Source organism: Dermacentor albipictus, chromosome 9, assembly GCF_038994185.2.
Source record: "Dermacentor albipictus isolate Rhodes 1998 colony chromosome 9, USDA_Dalb.pri_finalv2, whole genome shotgun sequence".
In the NCBI taxonomy this organism is placed as follows: domain Eukaryota; kingdom Metazoa; phylum Arthropoda; class Arachnida; order Ixodida; family Ixodidae; genus Dermacentor; species Dermacentor albipictus.
Genome location: NC_091829.1, coordinates 126,079,347 through 126,101,304, shown reverse-complemented (window position 1 = coordinate 126,101,304; position 21,958 = coordinate 126,079,347). Strand labels below are relative to the sequence as shown.

General features: G+C 49.6%; 1 protein-coding gene across 1 annotated transcript in view; it reads right to left on the bottom strand.

Annotated features, from left to right (window-relative positions):
* The window catches only part of LOC135912179 (neprilysin-1-like), a 200,675-nt gene that overhangs the window by 5,452 nt on the left and 173,265 nt on the right, over positions 1 to 21,958 (bottom strand). Inside the window, exon 9 of the mRNA XM_065444559.2 lies at positions 14,832 to 14,944. Coding sequence (XP_065300631.2) covers positions 14,832 to 14,944 — 113 coding nt within the window. The remainder of the gene's footprint in view (positions 1 to 14,831; positions 14,945 to 21,958) is intronic.

The following is a 21,958-nucleotide window of genomic DNA, read 5'->3' as shown; positions in this document are numbered from 1 at the left end:
TAACCTATAAGTCCGGACGAAAACACTTTTATGCCGATTGCCTATCACGCGCCCCGATTGACTCGCCGCCGCAAGATCACGAAGATGACGACGCCTTCATTGGCATTTTAAGCGCACAAGACTTCGCTGAGCAGCAGCGAGCACACCTGGAGTTGGAAAAACCTCGTCGAGTATTTGGAAGGACACCGACGTTGTCGTTAGGGCATTTTAAGCCTAGATTGTCTTCGTTCTCGCTTCAAAACAACCTACTTGTAAAGAACTTCTCACCAGTGCGCACCAACTAAGTTCTTATTGTACCGTCAGGACTGCTTCCAGAAGTATTGCACGCCCTACATAACGATCCGACCGCTAGAAACCTCCGATTTTCCTGAACACTATCGAGGATACAGGTATTATTGGCCGCGCCTGACCGCCAACGTTGCCCGTTATGTCAGAACATGCCGAGACTGTCAGCGACGCAAGAGACCACGAACAAGGTCAGCGGGATTACTACAGCCAATCGAGTTGCCTTGCCTACCAATCCAGCAGATCGGGATGGACTTGGCGGGACCCTTTCCGACGTCAACAACCGGAAATAAGTGAATCGTCGTGGCGACGGACTACCTCACCTGCTTCGATGAAACTAAAGCACAGCCGAAGGGTAGCGCAACCGAAGTGGTGAAATTCTTTGTCGAAAACATCCTGCTGCGACATGGCGCCCCAGAAGTCCTCATCACCGACACAGGAACGGCTTTTACAGCGGAGCTCACCCAGGCCATTCTGCAATACAGTCAGATGAGGCATAGGAGAACAACGGCCTACCAGCCACAGACGAATGGTCTTACGGAGCGCCGGAATAAGACCCTCGCGGACATGCTAGCAATGTACCTCGATGTCGAACATACGACTTGGCATGCCGTGCTTCCGTACGTAACATTCGCTTACAACACGGCGGTGCAAGAAACAACACAGAACACGCCGTTTAAGCTGCTATACGGCAGGAACCCGACTACGACGCTCGACGCCATGCTGCCGCACGTCACTGACGAGGAGAATCTTGAGGTCGCTACCTATCTCCAGCGCGCCGAAGAAGCTCGACAGCTCAGCCGCCTATGGATCAAGAACCAGCAGCGTACAGACAGCTGACGCTACAACCTCCGATGTCGCTTCGTCGCGTACCAGCCCGGCGACTGTGCTTGGGTATGGACCCCGGTACGCCGACGTGGACTGAGTGAGAAACTATGGCGACGCTATTTCAGACCCTACAAGGTCATCCTACGTATCGGGGCACGATCTGAAATGGTCCACATGGTGCGTCTTAAACCCTTTTACGGATGCTGACGAATTTCGTTATTACCTGCCGTGGTTGCTCAGTGGCTATGGTGTTAGGCTGCTGAGCACGAGGTCACGGGATCGAATCCAGGCCACGGCGGCCGCATTTCGATGGGTGCGAAATGCGAAAACACCCGTGTACTTAGATTTAGGTGCACCTTAAAGAACCCCAGGTGGTCAAAATTTCCGGAGACCTCCACTACAGCGTGCCTCATAATCAGAAAGTGGTTTCGGCACGTAAAACCCCGTAATTTAATTTTTTAACTTCGTTATTTTTTGTTTTTTGACTACAAGTGCTTTTCTTTGTTACTTTCGTTTGTTTGCAGCATCGGGTCGATGCTTTTTAAGAGGGGGGTATTGACACGTGTACTTGTCTTTATCGGGCGACACGTTTCACCGCTTAACAAATGTCATTGCACAGCGCAGGACGCGCTTGCACCTGTCGGAAGTTTCTGGAATGTTATCGATGGTTCCATCCGCTGTCTGCTGTCACCGAACTGTGTAATCTGATTGCATGTATGCGCGACGGGAATGGCGTAGAAGTTTGTGGAAGGCATGCTGGCGCCAGAGATTTCTCTGGAACGTTCGACGACTGATCTATAAAAGCTGAAGCGCTTGATGCGCTGATCAGATTTCGACGACCGCCGATCATGTTCGCCGTTACCGTTGTTGTTTGAGTGTAGCCGGTTTTTGAGGGCACAAGTTAGCCCAATAAAACTCTCGTTTCGTTAATCACAGTTTTGCTGCCTTCCTAACCGTCACTACTAAGTGACAACAAAATGTGCGTCGACGATCGTGTTTCCAAAGAATTAGATCAGTACGCACCGCGGAAAGGTCTGACATTTTAATTCGAATGCCGTTGACGGCCATTGTGCGCAAAGAGCGTGCCCGATCTCTGCTACAAATCCCCCATGCAGCTACGCAATGAGAATATAGCGATCTATAACGAGGAGATGACTCGCGTGTTGCGGAACGCCGACCCCGACATGCCCGAAGAGAAGAAAGTTTGTTCCCTTGTGCGTGGTGAAAAACAAGAGCTTTTTGCCGGACTGATGCGCAACCGGCCGAACAACATAACATTTCTAGCAGAGGTCACAACCACTGAGAAGACACTGGAAATGTCAGTTCACGCGCTCTAGTTCGAGGACCTGCGGTAGACTATAACAGCACTTGTGAGTCAAGCACTACGAAGGCTGTTTCCAGTGTCGCAGCCCAAGTCTCATCTAAGGCTGATGTCGTCCGGGAAAAATATTACGCATTCGCAAGGAGCCCAAAACTCGCCGCAACGTCAGCCTGAAGCAATGAGCTACGCAGCCGTCACTCGCCGTCAAATCGCCCCTCCGCACTTGCGCCAGGGCCCGGTAATGCCCCTGTTCCGTCGCTAGCCATCCCCGCCACCGTCAGTCCATCCGACTGTCAGCCCGCACAATGCCCCAAGAAAACAGGCGTTTCGCGCGTTACTGACCACTGCTCGCTCTGCTATCAGTAAGGAGGAGTGGGCCACGTCTACGGCCGATGCCTACACAGCGACATCGGACCACGGGGGTTCACCGTCAACGTGCCGCACTCCCAGCAAGATGAACGGCTTAGTGATATTGCCGAATACCTTGCCACAGCGCAGCGAACACCCCGAGGGCCTTCCGGTTCGCCGCAGCCTGGCCGCTGCTCCTCGCCCCAGCGCCAATAGTACCCTACCCAACACGGGGCCGGTCTGTTAGCCCATATAAGGAAAACTAAAGGGAGCAACCGACGGAGCTTCGGTTGCTGTTCGCCGAAATGCCGAAGATGCTGCGCCGCCGCCGACCACGTTGCAAGGAACACCTCGCGAGTGACGCGACGAAACGCCGCCATTCAGACGACGCCCAGAAGCCAAGCAGACGCCGCCTCAAGAAAGCCGGGCGACGCTACGTCGCAGCGCAGGGACAGCACGACATAACCATCATCCGACGGCACGGACTAACCGCAACCGAAGGCAATGAACCACCGACCTCGACGTCCTTCTCGACGGCCACTAAGTCACCGCTCTAGGGGACACAGGAGGCGAATAATCTGTCATAAGTGTATCGTTAGCCACTCAATTGAAGAAAGTCAAGACTACATGGAATGGCCCTCATATTCAGATAGTTGGTAAATAACTCATAGCGTCGACTGGAATCTGCACAACAGGAATTAAAGTTCATGACCAGACCTACCCTGCGGCGATCGTTATGCTCCCACAGTGCACGCGACACGTTACTTCTCGGCATGTACTTCCTGAACCATTAGCGTGATCATCGACCTGAAGTCCAGGTCGATAACGCTATCTGGGAGCTCTCGGAGTCGCCATGCCTTGAGGGTGCTTGACGATCAAGTCAGCATCCCACCTCACTCCAGCATCATCATTTGCGTCTGCACTAAAACACCGTCAGACGTAGTTGTGCGTGAGGGGGACCAACAGCTACTGGTGGACCACCAAACTTGCGTCGCAAAAGGAATCACTTGACTGCATGGAAGAAAACCGAAAGTAATGCTAGAAAACTTGAGCCAGGAGTAGAAACACCTCAGGAAGTGCACCAGGATCGCACAAATCGAGTAAATTGTGGAAACCAGGGAGGCTCTTGTCCCCTCGGATCCTCCCGCATATACCTCGATGGCCGTAGTTCCCAAACGAGCCTTCGACATTAATCCGAGTCTCCCCATGAGTACGCAGCAACAACTCAACCGTCTCCGAGGATGCAAAGACTGCTTTTCGATGTAATCGAGGGCAGACAAGCACCAGTTCCTAAGCTTTGCCTAATAACCAAATAATGTGTTCGGCCACTCCATCAGATTACCCCGTGGGAACGAGAAGCCATAAAATAACAAGTCGGTGATAAGCTACGCGACGACATCATCCAGCTTTCGAAGAGCCCGTGGGGCATCTCCTGTATTTTAGGTGAAGAAAAGGTGCGCAACCTTGCGTTTATGCCTGGATTATCGTCTGCCCAACAAGATGAAGAAGGACGTAAATTCGCTCCCATGGATAGACGACACATTGGACGAGCTCTGCATTGCGAAGTATTTGTCAACGATGTATCTCAAACAGGCTACTAGCAAATAAAAGTGGACGAGAGGGAGCGCGAGAAGACCGCATTCATAACGCCGTACGGCCTCTATGAGTTTAATGTCATGCCATTTGGAGTGCGCTCGGCACCTGCGACGTGCCAGCGCGTGAAGGACACGGTATCAGCGGGGGTTGGAATATTTAAATATATAATTAAACTACTGCGTTTTACGTGCCAAAACCACGATCTCATTATGAGGCATGCCGCAGTGAGGGACTCGGGAAATTTAGCCCACCTGGGGTTCTTTAACGTGCACCTAAATCTAAGTATGCGGTTGTGTTCGCATTTCGCCCCCATCAAAATGCGGTCGCCATTGCCGAGACTCGATGCCGCGACCTCGTGCTTAGCAGCCCAATAGCATAGCCCCTAAGCAACCATGGCGGGTAGCGGGAGTTGGAGTTGCAGACTTGTCTAATGTACTAGGATGACGTCGAATTTCGACGATGTTAGGTTGCTTGTGACAGCACTGGAGGCGATAAAGTCATCAGGGCTGACTCTGAAGTCGGAAAAGTGTCCCTTTGCCTACGATAATCTCCTGTTCCGGGGTTTAGTCATTAACGAATCTGGAATCCGCCCTCATCCGCTGAAGACATCTGTTATCGCTGACTTTCCACGCCGACAAGAAGGGAGAGCGCAGAGTCCTTGGCGTGTGTGTTTATTATAGGCGCTTCATCACAAATTTTTAACGCATCGCCGAGGCATTGACATATCTCACAAATTTGACGTCTAGTTCAAGTGGCACGCCCCCCAAATCGATGCATTTGAAAACCTTAAACAGGGCCTGCAGTCACAATCGGTGCTCGCCCAATTCGATAAAGATGCCGACAACTAAATTCACGCCAACGCAAGTAGCGCAGGCCTCGGTGCCATCCTAGTCAAAAGAGAAGGTGGATTTGAAAGGTGTCACTGCTTACGCCAGCCGGTCGCCATCGAAAGCAGAAGCCAATAATTCTATGACGGAAAAAAAGCCTTGCCATCATCTGGGCCCCAATGAAATTTTGCCCTTACCTGCTAACGGCAGGCACTTCAAAATCGTAAGCGACCACCAAGCTTTGGGTTGGCTGGCATACCTAAATAATCCTTCAGGTTGCCCAGCACGATGGAGACTCAGATTCCAGGAATCCGAAATCATTGTGGTCTATGAGTCCAGACGGAAGCATTGTGATGCTGACAGCCTGTGGAGCGACCCCTTTGACCCCCCGCCGCAAGACGACGAGGATGACGACGCCTTCTTGGGAACAATAAACGTTGAAGACTTTCCCGAACAGCAACGAGCAGACCCATAGCTAAGAAATCTCGACGAGTACTTCCATGAGGACACCAACGTTGTCCCTAGGGCATTCAAGCGATAATTGCCTTCGTTTTCTCTGCAAAATGATGATCTCGCAAAGAACTGCTCCCCAGTCAGCGCCAGGTTCTGCATGGCCTACATCATGATTCGACCACTGGGTACCTCGGATTCCCCTGTACGCTGGCATTGATACAAGAGAGGAATTACTGGCCGCTGCTGACTGCCGACTGGCCACTGCGTCAGGACATGACGAGGCTGCCAGCGATGCAAGCCACCACATACAAGGCAAGCGGGATTGCAGCAACTAATCGAGCCACCTTGCCGACCATTCCAGCTGATCGGAATGGATTGATGGGTTCATTTCTAACGTCAACATCCGCGAATAAGTGGATCATCGTGGCTACCGACTGACATACCCACTACGGCGAACCAGTATCCCTGCCTGCAAGTAGTGCGGCCTAAGTGGCGAAATTCTTTGTTGAGAATGATGTTGTAGGACATGGTGCCCCAGAAGTGCTCATCACCGACCTAGGAAATGCTTTTACAGCGGATCATACCCAAGCCATTCTGCACTACAGCAGAACAACCTATATGAGGGCAACTGCCTACCACCCGTAGACGAATGATCTGACGGAGAGGCTTAACAAGATTCTCGCCGATATGTTCGCAATGTACGTCGACGTCGAGCACAAGAGCTGAGATGCCATGCTTCCACAATAACCTTCGCTTAACACATGGTGAGGCAAGAAACAACGCCGATCACGTCGTTCGGGCTGGTCTACGGAACGAACCCGACGACGACTCTCAATGCCATGCTGCCGGACGTCATTGACGAAGAGAATCTTGACGTCGCCGCCTATCTCCAGCCCGCCGGAAAAGTTCGACAGCTCGCCCTACTGCGCATCAAGAACCAGCAGAGGGCTGGCAGCCGGCACTAATGTTTTCAAGGACGCTACGTCGAGTACTATCGCAGCCACCGTTTTTGGGCTTGGACCCCAATAGGCCGACGAGACTTAGCGAAATATTTTGCGATGCTATGTCGGGCTTACATGATCGTCCCATGTATTCGCGCACTAGACTATGAGGGCGTAACAGACGACATTTCATAATCACCGTGGTTGCACTCACGGCCAGGAATAGTCCACGTCGTGCACCCTGAGCTCTTGTACCACGCTAACTCTGGATCTTTGTTTCTTTCTTTGTTTATTTTTTGGTGCTTGTGCTTTAGTTTCTTGCTCGCCTGTTTGCAGCATCAGTCAATGCACCTTAAGAGGGGGGCATTGACACCTGCACTTATGGATCCTTATCTGGACTAAATTTGACCCTCCAGAAACGTAAAGCCGTCGCCTGGTGCAGGGCGCGCCTACGTGGTTGGAACTTGCCCGAATGATCGCTTTGATTTTAGGTGTTGTGCATGTTCTCACTAAACCTTGTGTAATAAGGTTGCGTGCACGACGGGAACTGTGCAGAACTTTCTGGAAGGCAGGCGGGCAACAGGGGATTTTCTGGAACCTTCAGTGGCTCATGAGTCAAAGGGGACGCGCTTGACCCGCGGTTGAGGTTTCGATAATCGCCGACAGTGCTCGAAGCTAACGTTGCACTTTGAGTGCCACCTGTTTGTGTGGGCACATGTTGCCCAAATAAACAGGTAGTTTTATGTATAACTGGTTTACCACTGTGCTTCTCACTGAAGCCGCTACGTGGCACTATGACGATAGCGTGACGACGACATCAGGACAATCGGACGACGACGAGTGTACGACAACGATGGCTGGAAGATGATTACACGATGAGATTCGGACGTCAAGGCCAGATAGTGACGATGGAACGACCGTGACAGCATCTTGAGCAGGGTATGATAAGGAAGGCATGGCGACCACTTTATTAAGTCGGCACAATGACGACGACGGCTTGATAAAGGTATGAGGACAACCGGATGAGATCGTGTGTATGAGGGAAGTTGTGCAACAACATCGTATCATGAAGCCTGTATGATGACGATGACCTGAAGAATATGGGCGACGACGGCAGCATGACGAAACGCGATTGCCGTATCTGGAACGACGACTATGCATTGACCACGATGGCATCACCATCAGCAGCACATAAAATCATTGCAGGTTTGTTCTGACGCTCGTGGGCTACTTCTCAATACGGCCAGAAGCGCAGTTCTGTATGCAAGTTCCTACAAGAACTGTGAACGAGTTCTTGATCAATATATCTGTACGGGAAGGATATCCGGAGGAGATAGTCTGCGATAGTGGAGCCCAGTTCAATTTAGAAGAATTTGTCAATTTTCTACAAGAACGAGCGATCTATCTGTCGCATTCATTTGTTTATTACCCGCAGGCACATGGGCCGATCGAACGGTTATAGAGCACGTTCAAGACGTACATCCAGCTGGTATATCTGGAACAGCGTTCCCTGCAAACTGCTGTACGGCACTATATCTCCGCTTACCGGTGCACACCACACGCCACACAGAGGTAGCCCCGGCGGTATTGCTTCATGGCAAGCTGCCAAGAACTAAACTTTAAATCCTCGGCTTACCGCCTGAGTCATTCGCAGACAGCCAACCAGGAATTGGCCAGGTTATGGCAGCATGCCAAGCGCAGACAACAGAAAAGCAGAGCCTACACCGACAGCACGCGAGCTGCAAAGCCCACAACGATGGCGGTAGGAGATGCGTGGCAGGTGAAACAACCAACGATTTCATTCAAGGGTAACATTTCCTTCTCGAGGCCTTGGGAAGTTATCTGGCAACGTGGTCCAGCGTGCTTCGTCCTCGATGACGCCTGCTTTACAAGATGTCTGCTAACCGCACGGGACAGAAGGGCCTTCGGCAAGGTGCCCCGTGCCGTGATCCACCAAATCATGATGATCCTTTTAATGCAACACGTCTCGCTTCAACGTGGCAGCCAGCACCCACAGAGGGAAGTATTCCGAAAGTCCAAACTGTGCATAGGTCAGGATGCGGTCCCGTTTACCCAACGAAGCCAAACGCAGAACGGCTTCCGGCATCAGAAACTGTGCCACGTTATCCCGTGAGCACTACCGAAGGAGAACCACCAGTGTTGTGCCCCCCTAACCATCGTATTCAGCTGCACCGAGCCAGAATGCCACCGACGATATAGAGACGAGCAGGGAATGTGTACGGATCTTTTTTTTCGGGTACTCTGAAGCTGTATACTGAAGCATATACTGATGTATACTGATGCTGTATACTTTTTGCGCACTCTAATATTGTATTTCTCTATGTGTACATGAATTTCGGTCTGTATTTCTTGATGTTTTTTATCAGCTATGAACGAAGCGTGATCAACCCACAAACGTAATAACACATTCACTAAAAAGGAGGGAAAATATGTTCTATCCTGTCCATTGTTTACTTGGTTTCGGTTTCAGTGTTTAGGTGGACAACACCGTGTTCCTGTGCTTGTATATATTGATGAAATGTTCATTAAAGTTGACCAGTATTTAACACGCAGCCGGTGTGCCAGTCACGTCACTCCTCCGCAACAAATGGAGGGTCCTAATTGCACAAGAAGCACCTCAGTGGTACAGTGCATACAACAAGATGCAAGAGAACAATGTGTGTGCCCGATTACATTTGCGAGCATTGTTATCTTCTAGCTCGGTTGCCTGGCGTCATCGGGAATAACCGCTCCTTGGAAATTATTTTTTTGTGAAAAGTATTGGATACCTTTTTCTGTAATTTGTAACAGACGGGACAGCGCAAACATGCTCGTTAGAATGAAAAATACTGATATTTTAGGAAGAGGGCGTTGCGGCATATAGTTTGGCCATCTGAGGTTAAGTTCAAAAGAATATACAGGGAAATGTGGCAATACTGACGCACGTACAGTCGCGTTAAATATGAGCGCTGGTAGGGTTACCGTGGTATAAGTGGCCCTAAGGCAACACGGCTACACTGGGAAAGAACATGCTGGTTTACTAAATACCAGTAATCAGAACATTGTTTTGCTCTCTAATTTGTCTCTGATTTGCCGCGTACACCACGTTTCGGCTAATGTTTAAGCGACTGTATTACATTTTCTTTAATCTTTTCCCGATAACCCTTCGTGAGCGTTTAGACACTGTTACGAAACTATCGCTTGGTACAAGACGCACCTACATGTATCTATAATTTGCAGGCTGTTGTCGCCGATGCAATGGCGAAAGAGTGTTATCTAATGAGATAGCGCAACTGAAGCGAACACAGGCGTGGATTCTCGATCTTACGTGAGCGGCACCAAATGCGCCGCAATTTACGATAATTCAAGTCTGATTGTCCGGCGCCTTGATGCATACAGGTCAGATTCCAGTGATGAATGACTTTGCGCGCAGATGTCATTGTGCTTTGAGCGTTACTGCTTTTTCGGTGGAGAAGCTGGCCTAACAGTGAGATAGATTAGACATGATCACACTTCTGGAGCTGCCTTGTTCTGCATGATCACTAAACTTGATAGAACCACGGGTGAAATTTTCATTGAGTGAATAGTATGGAGTGGTCTAGGACATTTGCTGCGTTTGCATTTACCCTTTTAACGAAATAATTTATTATTCACCAGTTCACAACTAACACGATTTCTCAAAGAGATTGTAAAGGATAGCAACTTGGACACAACAAAAGGTCTAAAAGTAAATCCTTAATAATCAGATTTCACATGATGGCAGAAAAAAAACTCGGCAAGGATACGCTTAGGATATATAAAAACCAATGCACTTCAACGTGGTTCATTTTCGCTCCTCCGTTGCAATTACATACCGTAGAGCTGAGGTGCTTTTGTATAATGTACGACTCCCTATTGTAAAGTCAGCAGTGTACGGTTGGGCACATGCGTTTCAGCGCACAAACTTGGTTTGCGTCACGAAAACATGCCCAAGCACTCGCATCTGCTTTATCAGAAGCGTACTGAGCCAATCATACTGCGGTATTTTTTAAAACTGCGCCAAAAAAGAATAATGCAAATCTTGGTGACATTATTATTATTATTCCTGTTTCCCATTGGTCAGCTCTAGGCAGGAGTTCAGTTGAGCAGCCTTGTGCGTAATTTCCAGGCTAGCTTCTTTTCTTAAGTCTGGGGTTTTACGGGGAAAAACCCCGATATGATTATGATGAACGCTGTGGTAGGAGACTACATCTTAATATTGAAAAGCAGGGACTCTTTACCACACACCTAATGCACGGTACGCGGGTGTTTTGCATTTCGCCCCCATCTAACTGTGCTGCTGTGTCCCAGATTTCATCCGTCGACTTATAGTTTATCAGCATAACGCCGAAGCCACTACGTCACAATGGTGGGTACAAAGCCAGCTTAATTACCTGCATAGTAATTGCACTTAGGTGGCTAAAGCAAATTAGTGTGGAGCCCGTCCTCAACATAACCTAGCCCAGCGAAGAAAGTTTTATTCAACAAGCTACTGCAAGACTTACGCGAACAAATGTTGGGCATTTAAAGGCTCTCTGAAAGCGTTAAATGACGCCGAAAAAGAACGTCTATAACGTCGAGCTTATTAGTCCTACCTTTTTGTGATGTTGCCACTATCACTAAAGACATGACCCCAAGAGCAGGTTCCAATCACATTGTTATTTCGAAGGCAAGCAGTTGAACGTTTCAGTGCCGATATAGCAGCGAACGCGTGCCATCGAAAGCCTACTGCACAACAAAATTGATGCACGGCTCAATGATGCAGGTTTATCATGTTACCTGCATCCTACCTGTTACGTGCGCCGCAACCGAAGGAATACCACTAAGGTGAAACTCTATAGGGAGCTCCTCACAGGTGGTGTCATCATCAGAAAATGCAGGGGTAGAAGCATTCCTTTCACGTTACAGGCACTCCTTTTTTTTCGCGTAGGTTTCGCTTTCAGAAAGATAGAGCTATGAATGCAGTGTTATTCGTTCTTGTCTCGTGGATTTACATTCGGGTGTAACTAACTGCACCCCCCATATATGTCCGAGAGTAGGCGTAAACAAAGAAACGCTCACAGACCCACATACACGCACACACACAGCACGCACAGATACACATACGCACACAGACACATATTCACACGCATGCAATCTCAAACACGCACATTCACATGGATCGATACATGCATGCACTGAAGCGCTCACACAGCTGGCGCATGCACAAGAATGTACCCACTCAAATGCACACACACACACACAAACACACGCGCACAAGCTCACACACACGCTCTCGCGCGAACGCAAATGCATATCGGAAGACACGCGCACTAAAACGCGCGTGCACACACTCGGAAGATGTGCACGCTCTCTCCTATAGAGTTTCATACAAATACTAGAGGGAACTGCGGCGCTAGTGTCTAGGCGAGCAGCAAGCAGGGCAGTTTAACCAGCTTGGGTTAAACTGTTAACTGTTAAACTGTTATTCTACCCAAACTTCATCCTTCTGCCTTAAAACGAAATCACAATTTTTCAAATTGATCACTTTTAAGAAAGTTCTTCGTCATAAATAATTAAACGGACAGTATTAATGTCCTCCGACTCCAGGATTCGAGCACGGGAACTCTAGCATTGAAGTACTATATTGAAACTATTACGCCACGAACGCATGCAGAAGCGGAACCACTGCAACTTGCAGCCGTTATGCATGTTCCATAGTTTTAATACCTTCGGCATTTACAAAATTATAGATTCTGCTAAAATTTCGGCCCAGGCAGGGCGTAATAAACAAAGCTACGAGAAAGTCTCAAGCTACATGTACGAAGATCAGACAAACCCTTGTACCTTTGTTGGGGGTCGAACGCACTACCTTTGTTGGGAGTCCAGTCCACAAACTTTGGGGTTAATTGAGGCCAAGGTAAATTGACTGAAAGAGCACAGGCATCGCGCGGAAGTCGCAGTGCTTTCGCATTCATCGGCGTAGGGATAACTAAGTGCCACTTCAATTTTTTCCCCAATATTCCTCTCCAAACGGAAACACCGACCACAGCATCAAAAGTTGTCATCGATACAAAGTTTTCTTCTTTGCGTGCACAATGCGTTATTTCGTACGCGGCACCCGAGTACAAGAACACAGCGATGAATGTAGTATGCAGGAAATGACCCTGCTAGCTATGCCCCTGCCACACATACTATGCACTGTAAACGAAAATAAACCCAACTGGGAATTTTTTCCAGCTGATGTGCCCTAAAACCTTCCCTCCTCGAATATTTACTCCGGTGCATGGGAGCAAAACAGCGCCATTCCCTCGTTTCACTCCGCTGGCTAGCTGCGGGAATATTAATGCGACATGACGCGATTATACTCTGCTTTAAATTATTGTTCTCCTGTGAAACTCCGACAGGGAGTTTTAAAAAACTCCCCTCCGCCGAAATAGGTTGGTCACGTGGCGCTTCCCATGAGGCTGTGAACCTCGCCATTTGGCGGTGGAGCCGGCAGTGCTCATGTCTGATGGCTTGCTAACATCTGTGTAGTGCCGTTCCGTGACAGCGTTTCGTCAATTTGTTTTCCGTATTTCCTTCCAGAAATTATTATAGGCATGCCGAAGCTCACTGTATCTCAGCTTGAAGTGCGTTAGCTCTGATCACTTTGCTGACAACGCTGAATCCAAGAGCAACGTTTTCAAGTGCGGAAAAAGGCTTAGGTATACCTCGAAGCTGCTCACTGGCTCGTGATGTCGGCTCAGGTTCTGACTGTGTTTTCTTGCTGCGTGACCCTGGCTTGTGTTCTTCAGTACGTGAAAGGCGACTTCCATGTCCTTTTGGGTACATGCTGACAACGCCCGGTGTAATGTCTGAAAGGACCGCGTAGCAATGGCAACAGCAGCCACTGTTCGAGTGACGACGTCCGTGTTTGTCGCACATGAATGGCGTACCCCAAGTTCGTTGCGGTGCTGTATTACCAGTGCGAAAGACCGGAGTGCAAGCAACTGTTTTTATGTATCTGTGAACGGATATCGTCACCCGAAGAAAAACGGTAGGACATAAGTATGCGTACTGTAAATAAAGACTCTTATTGAGCGATGTGAATCGAATTGTTATCGCGCATATAGGTTTTGGTCACTTCGTTGCTTCCAATATTGCATTACCATTACGCTCTTTCCGAGACACTGGTTTAGACGCATGCCTGCTGACTCCGAGTTTAAGAATTCACTGGACAGATCAGCGATGTAGCTCCTTTTCACAACCGAGAGAGATCGTTTGGGCGCAGAGCCAGTAGTGCGGTTTATAAAATGTACGACTGTGCATTTTTCGGTGTTGCGTCGGCTGCTGCGGCTCATGCTCACACGTAATAATTTCTTGCTACGGTACCACTATATCGCAAAAATTTAATTTTGCTATGAAGCACGCGCACTTCAATTTTTCTTGCTTACCGTAACTAACGCACTAGTTTTTGCCGCGATCGCCGGCAGTGTGCGAAGTCGCTTCAGCCCGCACGGAATGGCACGCCAATTTTGAAAAATTATGCCCTTAACTTTTTTCTTACACTATTCTGAATTAACAGTTTTGTGTTGATAAAGGTATTCTGTTAATTTCAGAGAGGCAGATCTCGTACGAACGAGCATCTGAGTCGTAATTCTGAAAACAGCACAGCTGCTCCGTAGGCGGTTTCCAGCCACACAGTATCGTGGCTATATTTACTGGCAGCGTTGCTTCTTGATTATCGCGCGTACGTGGGATGTCTTTCAAATTTCTGCTTTGGGCGTTTCTGAAATGTTTATGTATGTCATGATATATGTGCTTTCATTGAGTTGTTTTGTCGAATTTGACGCGGTCTCGTGTGCATATGTCAAAATTTTACCAGCAGCCACTGCATGTAAAGATGTTCGCGCAAACTCACGCGATGCCTCTTTTTATACACCCGTTGCACTTCAAAAAAACTCCATCCATTGCAAAGCAAAAAATATAGAAAGACAGAAAAAAACTCCCATAATTACAGGCCAAAATTTCGCTCGCACAGAGTAAAAATTATACTGCGATCATACAGAGCATAATAAACTCCGAACCGGTAGGTCGTTAGAGGAGAAGCACTATACTCCCAATTGGGAGTTATTTCCGTTTACAAGGTAGCCACTCAGGAAATGGCACAGAACTCGGTGATTGACGAACGTTCTGTAGAATTTGTTAGTGCCGTAAGAGGCAGCGAAACGACGCCACTGTTCTATCACTCACCGTGACAACGAGTTTCCCCCGAAGTCTGGCTCGAAGCAAGCCGTGGCGCTGTCGTACCTTTCCTTGGCTTTCTCGGAAATAAGCCAATCAGCGTGGAATACGTGCTGGGCCACCTGTACAACAAACGTCATCGCAAACGTCTGAGCCCGCAATATAGGGCGCTGATTTGTAAATCATATATAGTACTGAGGTATCATGGTGAACAAATGCGCATCATTTTCTCATTTGTGAAAACAGCCCACTTGGATGAAGAGCTCTAAATAATCAACAGGCAGACCCTATTGCGTGGCTGACAGTCCCGCTATTGTACCATCACCCGTATACCACGGGCGCTACAGCCATACAATAAAAGCAGCCATCACGAAAACCAGACACGCTAGCACACACCGACAATACAATTTTTTTTACATGGTTCACGACTCCCAACAAGCAGCGTGGTTCCAGTGGCCTGGAGCCTACCCTTGTTGATCGGCGAAGATACCCCAGGCAGATGCAGCGCTACGAAACAAAAATGCAACGGTCTACCAAGTATCGACACTAAAGCAGACAAAGCCGACGTATACATGGTAGTTAAAATGAGTCGACGATTAAATGTCGATTACATTCTTCTATTCTGTATCTTTCTGTCTTTTTCATGTTAATTATACACTCATTGGGTATTTTATTCGTGTCGTATTTCACGTGAAAGTACGTTGATCTTGCCTTGAGCATTCACATTTGCAAACCTGTTCAATGCGAAGGACTATTTGTCAACTTCGGGCAATAAGAGTGAGTCTGTCTGTCCGTCCGCCCGTCCGTCCATCCGTATGTCCATCCGTCTGTCCGTATGTCCATCCGTCTGTCCATCTGTCCATCTGTCCGTCTGTCCGTCTGTCCGTCTGTCCGTCTGTCCGTCTGTCCGTCCGTCCTTCCGTCCGTCCGTCCGTCCGTCCGTCCGTCCGTCCGTCCGTCCGTCCGTCTTTCTGTCTGTCTGTTTGTCTTTCAATAGAATAAGCGCCAAAAGTGACGGCACACAAGAAGAAATACAGACAGGACAAGGCGCTAATTTTCTTCTTGTGTGCCGTCACTTTTGGCGCTTATTCTATTGAAAGCTATGCACTAACTAGCCCCACAACGTGTTTTATTGCAGTACCTGTCCATGCGTCCGTCTCCGTCCGTCCGTCCGTCCGTCCGTCCGTCCGTCCGGCCGGCCGGCCGGCCGGCTGGCTGGCTGGCTGGCTGGCTGGCTGGCTGGCTGGCTGTCTGTCTGTCTGTCTGTCTGTCTGTCTGTCTGTCTGTCTGTTACAATTTGTAAACCCGGCTTGGCAATTGCAATTTCCGTTCAAATAGCATGATGTCTTAAAGCAGAGCGCGCAGGCCTGCTAATAGGGGGCGCTGGTTTAGAGCAGTGGGTAAGACTCTCGGCCTCTGAGCGTGGGGTCATGAGCTCGAAACTCACTAGCAACAACATTTTTTGTTTCGAATTTATTCTGTGCCGTATACATTCATTTCTTTATAGCTATTACCGAGGCGAAGATAGAACGCAGGTGAGAGCTTGCGCGGAAAGGATCGCGCGGATAACACAGGCCTCCGAGAGCAAGGGTGACGCGCCGTCCCGGCGACGCCCTCTCCCCTCGCGCAACACGTATTGCGAGCGCGCGGCAGCAGTTCCTGTTCACTCGCTCTGCTCCGTCGAGGCGCGCATCGCAACCAATGGGAAATTAGGTGCCGTTTCGCTTCTACAGACTTTGCCTTTTTCACTCGATGAGCCCATTCATGCTTTTGCATAAATAAACAATCAGGCAGTGACCGCACCGAGAAACGTTTCTTATTCAGATAGATGACAAGCCGCTTATTCAAAGTCATTCGCAAGCAAAGAACGAAGCGCTAAAAGCGCTGATCCGGATTTAATCCGAAGGGGAAGCTTTTACAGCTTGGAATAAATTTCTCGGCCACTTCTAGTGCAAGCACCATATAACACTGCTCGCATCATTTGGGCGATGCGCAATGAGCTCTAAAAGCGCTTGCATATACTGCTCATTTTTTGCCTCCTGGTCTGACTCCTTTCTTTATTGGTATCTTCCTACTTTTCTTGCGTAGAATTAAGGTGGCTGTGCAATCTCTGTAGATATTTTCCAAGTTATTTACGTAAGCGGTCTGGTACTCCTTGATTACACAATGCCTCTATGACTGCTGGTATCTCTACTTAATCAAATGCTTTTGGCAATCTATGAAAGCCATATAGAGAGGCTTATTGTACTCTGCGGATTCTCGATAGCCTGATTAATGACATGAATGTGATCCATTGGAGAGAATCCCTTCCTGAAGCCCGCCTGTTCCCTTGGTTGACTGAATCCAGTGTTGCCTTTATCCTATTGGATATTATTTTGGGGAATATTTCATATAATACTGGGAGTCAGCCAATAGGCCTGTAATTTTTCAGTTCTTTAGCGTCTCCCTTTTTGTGGATTCGTATAATGTTTTCACTCTTCCAGTTTTCTTGGACCTTCGCAGTCGATAGACATTTCGTATAGAGAGCCAACTGTTTTTTAAGCAATAGGTCTCCTCCCTCTTTGATTAAATTGACTGTTATTCCATGTTCTCAGCCGCTTCACCCCGTTTCATATCTTGCAAGGCCCTACTGACCTCATCTGCAGTTAAAGGAGGAGTTTCTGTATCCTGTTCATTATCGGCTCGAATCATGTATCCGACAAGTCAACGTTAGCATGACTGCGTACTCTAAATGCGCAGAAACTCTCGGCGCACGGTCCCGCGCCTATACAATGAAATCTTGAATAAAGCAATCGTTCTTGTTGCTCTGGCCACCATGCTGTTGCGTCGTCCTCGGTAGTTACGTGGTGTCAGAAGCGGCCGGCGCGGACCGAAGCGTAGTAGTAACGGCGCGGAATGGACCTGCTGAAGATGCCGTAGCCCTTGCGTCTATCGCGCAACCTATCGGCAAATTGGCAGCGCTTCAAGCAAAGGTTCGAGCTGTATCTGCAAGCAATGGCAGTGGAGAAGGCCCCAGAATATGATGCTTCAAAAGCTGCACTCTTGCTGAGCTTCGCAGGAGAAGAAGCGCTCGACATATTCAACAATTTCCAGCACGGGCCCTGTGAAAGCAACGAATGCTACGGAACTGTGGTGCAGAAGTTCGGCGCTTATTTCTCCGAGGTGAGCAATGAAATTCATGAAAGATATGTATTTCGTCCAAGGAGCCAGACGCAGAACGAACCTTTTGACAAATTTGTGCTCAACTTAAAGAAACAGGCAACGCGGTGAAATTTTGGGGATCAGCACGATTCGCTGATTAGAGACCAAATTGTGTTTGGTGCCAACAGCCCAAAGCTTCGCGAAAGAATGATCGCCGAGAAAGACCTAACAATACTAAAAGCAGAATTGTGCAAGGCTGCAGAATCGGCGGCACTAAGGAACCAAGTTTGGTATAAGTTGGAATACTGCGTTGACAGTATTTTAAGTCGCCAGTGTCAACGAAAAAACAGCAGCTACACGATAAAAAGTAGTGTCGGGATAATCAAGAGTACTGCTGCAGGAAATGCAACCGTAAACATAGGCCTAAACAGTGTCCAGCGTTCGGTAAGATATGTCATTCTTGCCACAAGTTCAACTACTTTGCAAGTTGTTGCCAGAAGTCGACCGCCGTCGGAGAAGTCGGTAATGTCGAGGAGAATGGCTTTGAGATTCTTGAGATAAGCTCTGGAAATAGTCACAGGAAGGACTGGAGAGTTAAAGCACGTGTAAGTGGCCGTGAAGTCACGTAAGAAGTGGACACAGGTTCGCAGGCAAGCTTGCTATCGTTTTAATATACCGTAAGCTTTGAACCAAAGAATCATTGCCACCTACCAGCTCAGTGCTGCGAGCATATAACGGGAGTGTCAGCTCAAGCTTCGGAACACCGTCACAGAAAGTGTCCGTTGCAGCCACCGAAATTAGCACCAAATTTTTCATCGCATAAAATGGGCGTGAAGCCATCCCAGGACCTGATGTCAGCGAGGAGCTCTGGTTGGTTCAATGCTCGGGGGACAGTGTGAATGCCTCCCCTGAGTATGAACTTTTGAAAGATTTTAGGCACGTCTTCCAAGGTTTGGGCTGCTTGAAGACTCCGTTAAATTCCGGACCTGGAACCAGGTGCGGTTTTAGTCGTTCAGCCGGCCTGTAGGGTTTTACTTGCACTACAGGAACCTCTGGAGAAAGAACTCCAGCGAATGACACGTGCGGGAATCATCGTCAGAGAAAGGGAGCGCACAGACTGGGTAAGTCCTCTGGTCTTAGTAAAGAAAAAAGATGGCGCTCTAAGGGTTTGCATAGACCCCAGAAGAGTAAACATGTACGTCAAGAGGCAACACTTCCCCTTACCGAAGCGTGAGGACTTAGAAGTATGACTACCAGGAGCTACCTATTTTAGCTGTCTGGATGCAAACGCCAGAACGTGGACGAGATACCGTCCACGTTCTGTACGTTTGCGTCACTTTTCGGCAGATACCACTTCTTAAGGCTACCCTTTGGTACCTCGTCCACACCTGAGGTGTTTCAGCAGGCGCTTTGCCAGATATTTGACGCTCTACCTGGCGTGCTTATCTGTATAGACGATTGTAGCAAACATGTGACGCCCCCTCGGGCATAATCTTGGTTCACCCGCCAGGCTCGGTGGCCTGCTAAGCTCAGCAGGCAAGATTGGTCACCGCATCGCAATAAACACCGACGAGCACAGCTGCTCGGCGATCAGTCATCGTTCAGCACCACCACGCTGCGGAGCATCCGTCTAACGGATGGTGCCCCGAGCCCTCCCTTGTTCACGAACCCGGGTGGATCGTGACACTGGCGACGAGTACCCACGGATCGTCCCACGCCGCCGCGAGCGGTGAAACACCGCTCCCCGTTGCTGCTGCCATGCCGCTGGACGGAAGCCTCGAGCCATTCGAGGAAGATGGGTCTGACTGGCAGACTTACGAGGAGCAAGTCCACGTGTTCTACCGTGCAAACGACACACCCGAGGCCAAACAGCGGGACATTTTCGTGGCCAGGTGCGGGAACCGCGTCTTCAGCCTCCTGCTCGACCTTCTCAAGCCAGCCACGCCACAAGTTCAGACGCTGGGTGAGCTGCTCGCCATACAGCGCTCGCATTTCAACCCAGTACCGTCCACACTAATGGAGCGTTTCCGCTTCAACAACCGGAGCCGCCGGGAAGGAGAGACCCTCGGGCAGTTCGTTGCTGTGCTGCGAGGGTTAGCGAGTAGTTAGGTTTCCGGGGACTAGGTGGACTTGCTGCTCCGGGACCGTTTCGTCTGCGGCATCAACAACCCCGCCATGCAGACGCGACTCCTGAAGCTTCCCCTCCCCTCGCTGGATGACGCCGTGAAGACAGCACTGGTAATGGAAGTTGCCGCCAAGGACGCCGGCTAGATTTCCCGTGCGACTGCTTCCCAGGAGTATGTCACAATATCGACAACTTCGTGGCTCTTTCAGTACACGCGCTTAACGTTTGGCGTGGCCTCGGCCCCAGCCTTATTCCAGAGGGAGAGCGACAACCTCTTCAGGAGCATGAGGCACGTGGCGGTGTACTTGGATGACATCCTGGTTACTGGCAGTGACGATGGGGATCACCTGCAGAGCCTGCAAAACGTCCTTACACGACTGCAGGACGCCGGCCTCAAGCTCAAGGTGGAAAAGTGCGTTTTCCTAGCCCCCAGCGCTGAGTACTTGGGACATGTCATTTCCCAGGCAGGCCTAGCCCCGGCTCCCCGCAAAGTTGATGCTGTGCTCAAGGCACCTAAGCCTCAGAAGAAGGAGCTTCATAGCTACCTCGTCCTCATCAACTTCTACAGGAGTTTTCTGCCGAACCTGTCGGAGCATCTACAGCCATCCATCTTCTGCTCCGAAATGATCAGCAATGTGTCTGGAAGAAGGAGCAGGACCGGGCCTTCAAGCTCAACAAGGAGCTAATCACCAAGGCTCCAGTGCTGGTGCACTTCGATCTTGCTAAGCCTGTCTTCCTTACCGTAGATGCGTCGCCGTACAGTGTGGCAGCCGCCTTGGCACACCGGCACAAAGATGGCCAGGAACGTCCTTTGTCGTGTGCTTCTCGACGGCTTCATGCTGCAGTGCAACGTTACAGCCAGCTGGACAAGGAAGGTTTGACCCTCATGTTCGGTGTCAAAAGCTTCCACCAGTATCTGTGGAGCCTCAAGTTCGAGGCAGTCACAGACCACAAGCTGCTGTTGGGGCTGCTGGGGCCTGACAAGGCAGTTCCTGTGCAGGCATCGCCCCGAGTGGTACGCTGGGCCTTGAGGCTGGCAGCTTACAGGTCATTAAAACATCTTTCTGAGCGAGTTGGTGCATACTTGACATAAAAATTGTAACAGCGCAAACACATGAAACCACAAAGTACCAAGGACAAGACACAAGCGCTGTGTCTCGTCCTTGGTACTTTGTGGTTTCATGTGTTTGCGCTGTTAAAATTTTTATGTCAAGCTTACAGTTACCAGCTGGTTTGCCGTCCGGGAAAGTACCTGGTACCTGCTGATGCCCTGAGCCGCCTGCCCCTGCCACACGTGACTGATGCTGTTCCAGAACCTGCCGAAGTGTTCATGCTGGAACACGCATACCCGGAGGTGTTCTCCAGATCTGCGGTATCTCATGCGACCAACCGGTACCCATTCCTGTCTCAGGTGGTCAAGGCGGCGTCGCGTGGAGAGGAATTGGTGCAGCAGGCATATAGCTACAAGGCGGTTGAGCTGAGCTTGCAGCAGGGATGCCTACTGTGTGGTTCTAGGGTGGTGATCTCACAATGTCTCTGGTCCAGGGTCCTACAGTTGATGCACGCGGGTCATCCTGGCGTAGAAAAGACCAAGATGGTGGCTCGGTCCCATGTTTGGTGGCGTGGCCTGGACCAGGACATCGCTCACTTGGTGCAGAGCTGCGAAATCTGCCAGGAGCATCAGCGAGCCGCGCGTCAAGTGGAGATTACCCCCTGGACGTTCCAACAGAGACCCTGGTCCCACGTACATGTGGATTTTGGCGGATCCTTCAAGGGCCATTACTTCCTGGTGGTCGTGGACGCCTTTTCGAAGTGGGTGGAGGCTCTACCTGCCACCGCTCCATCAGCAGGCGTGACCCATTGCAGCGCT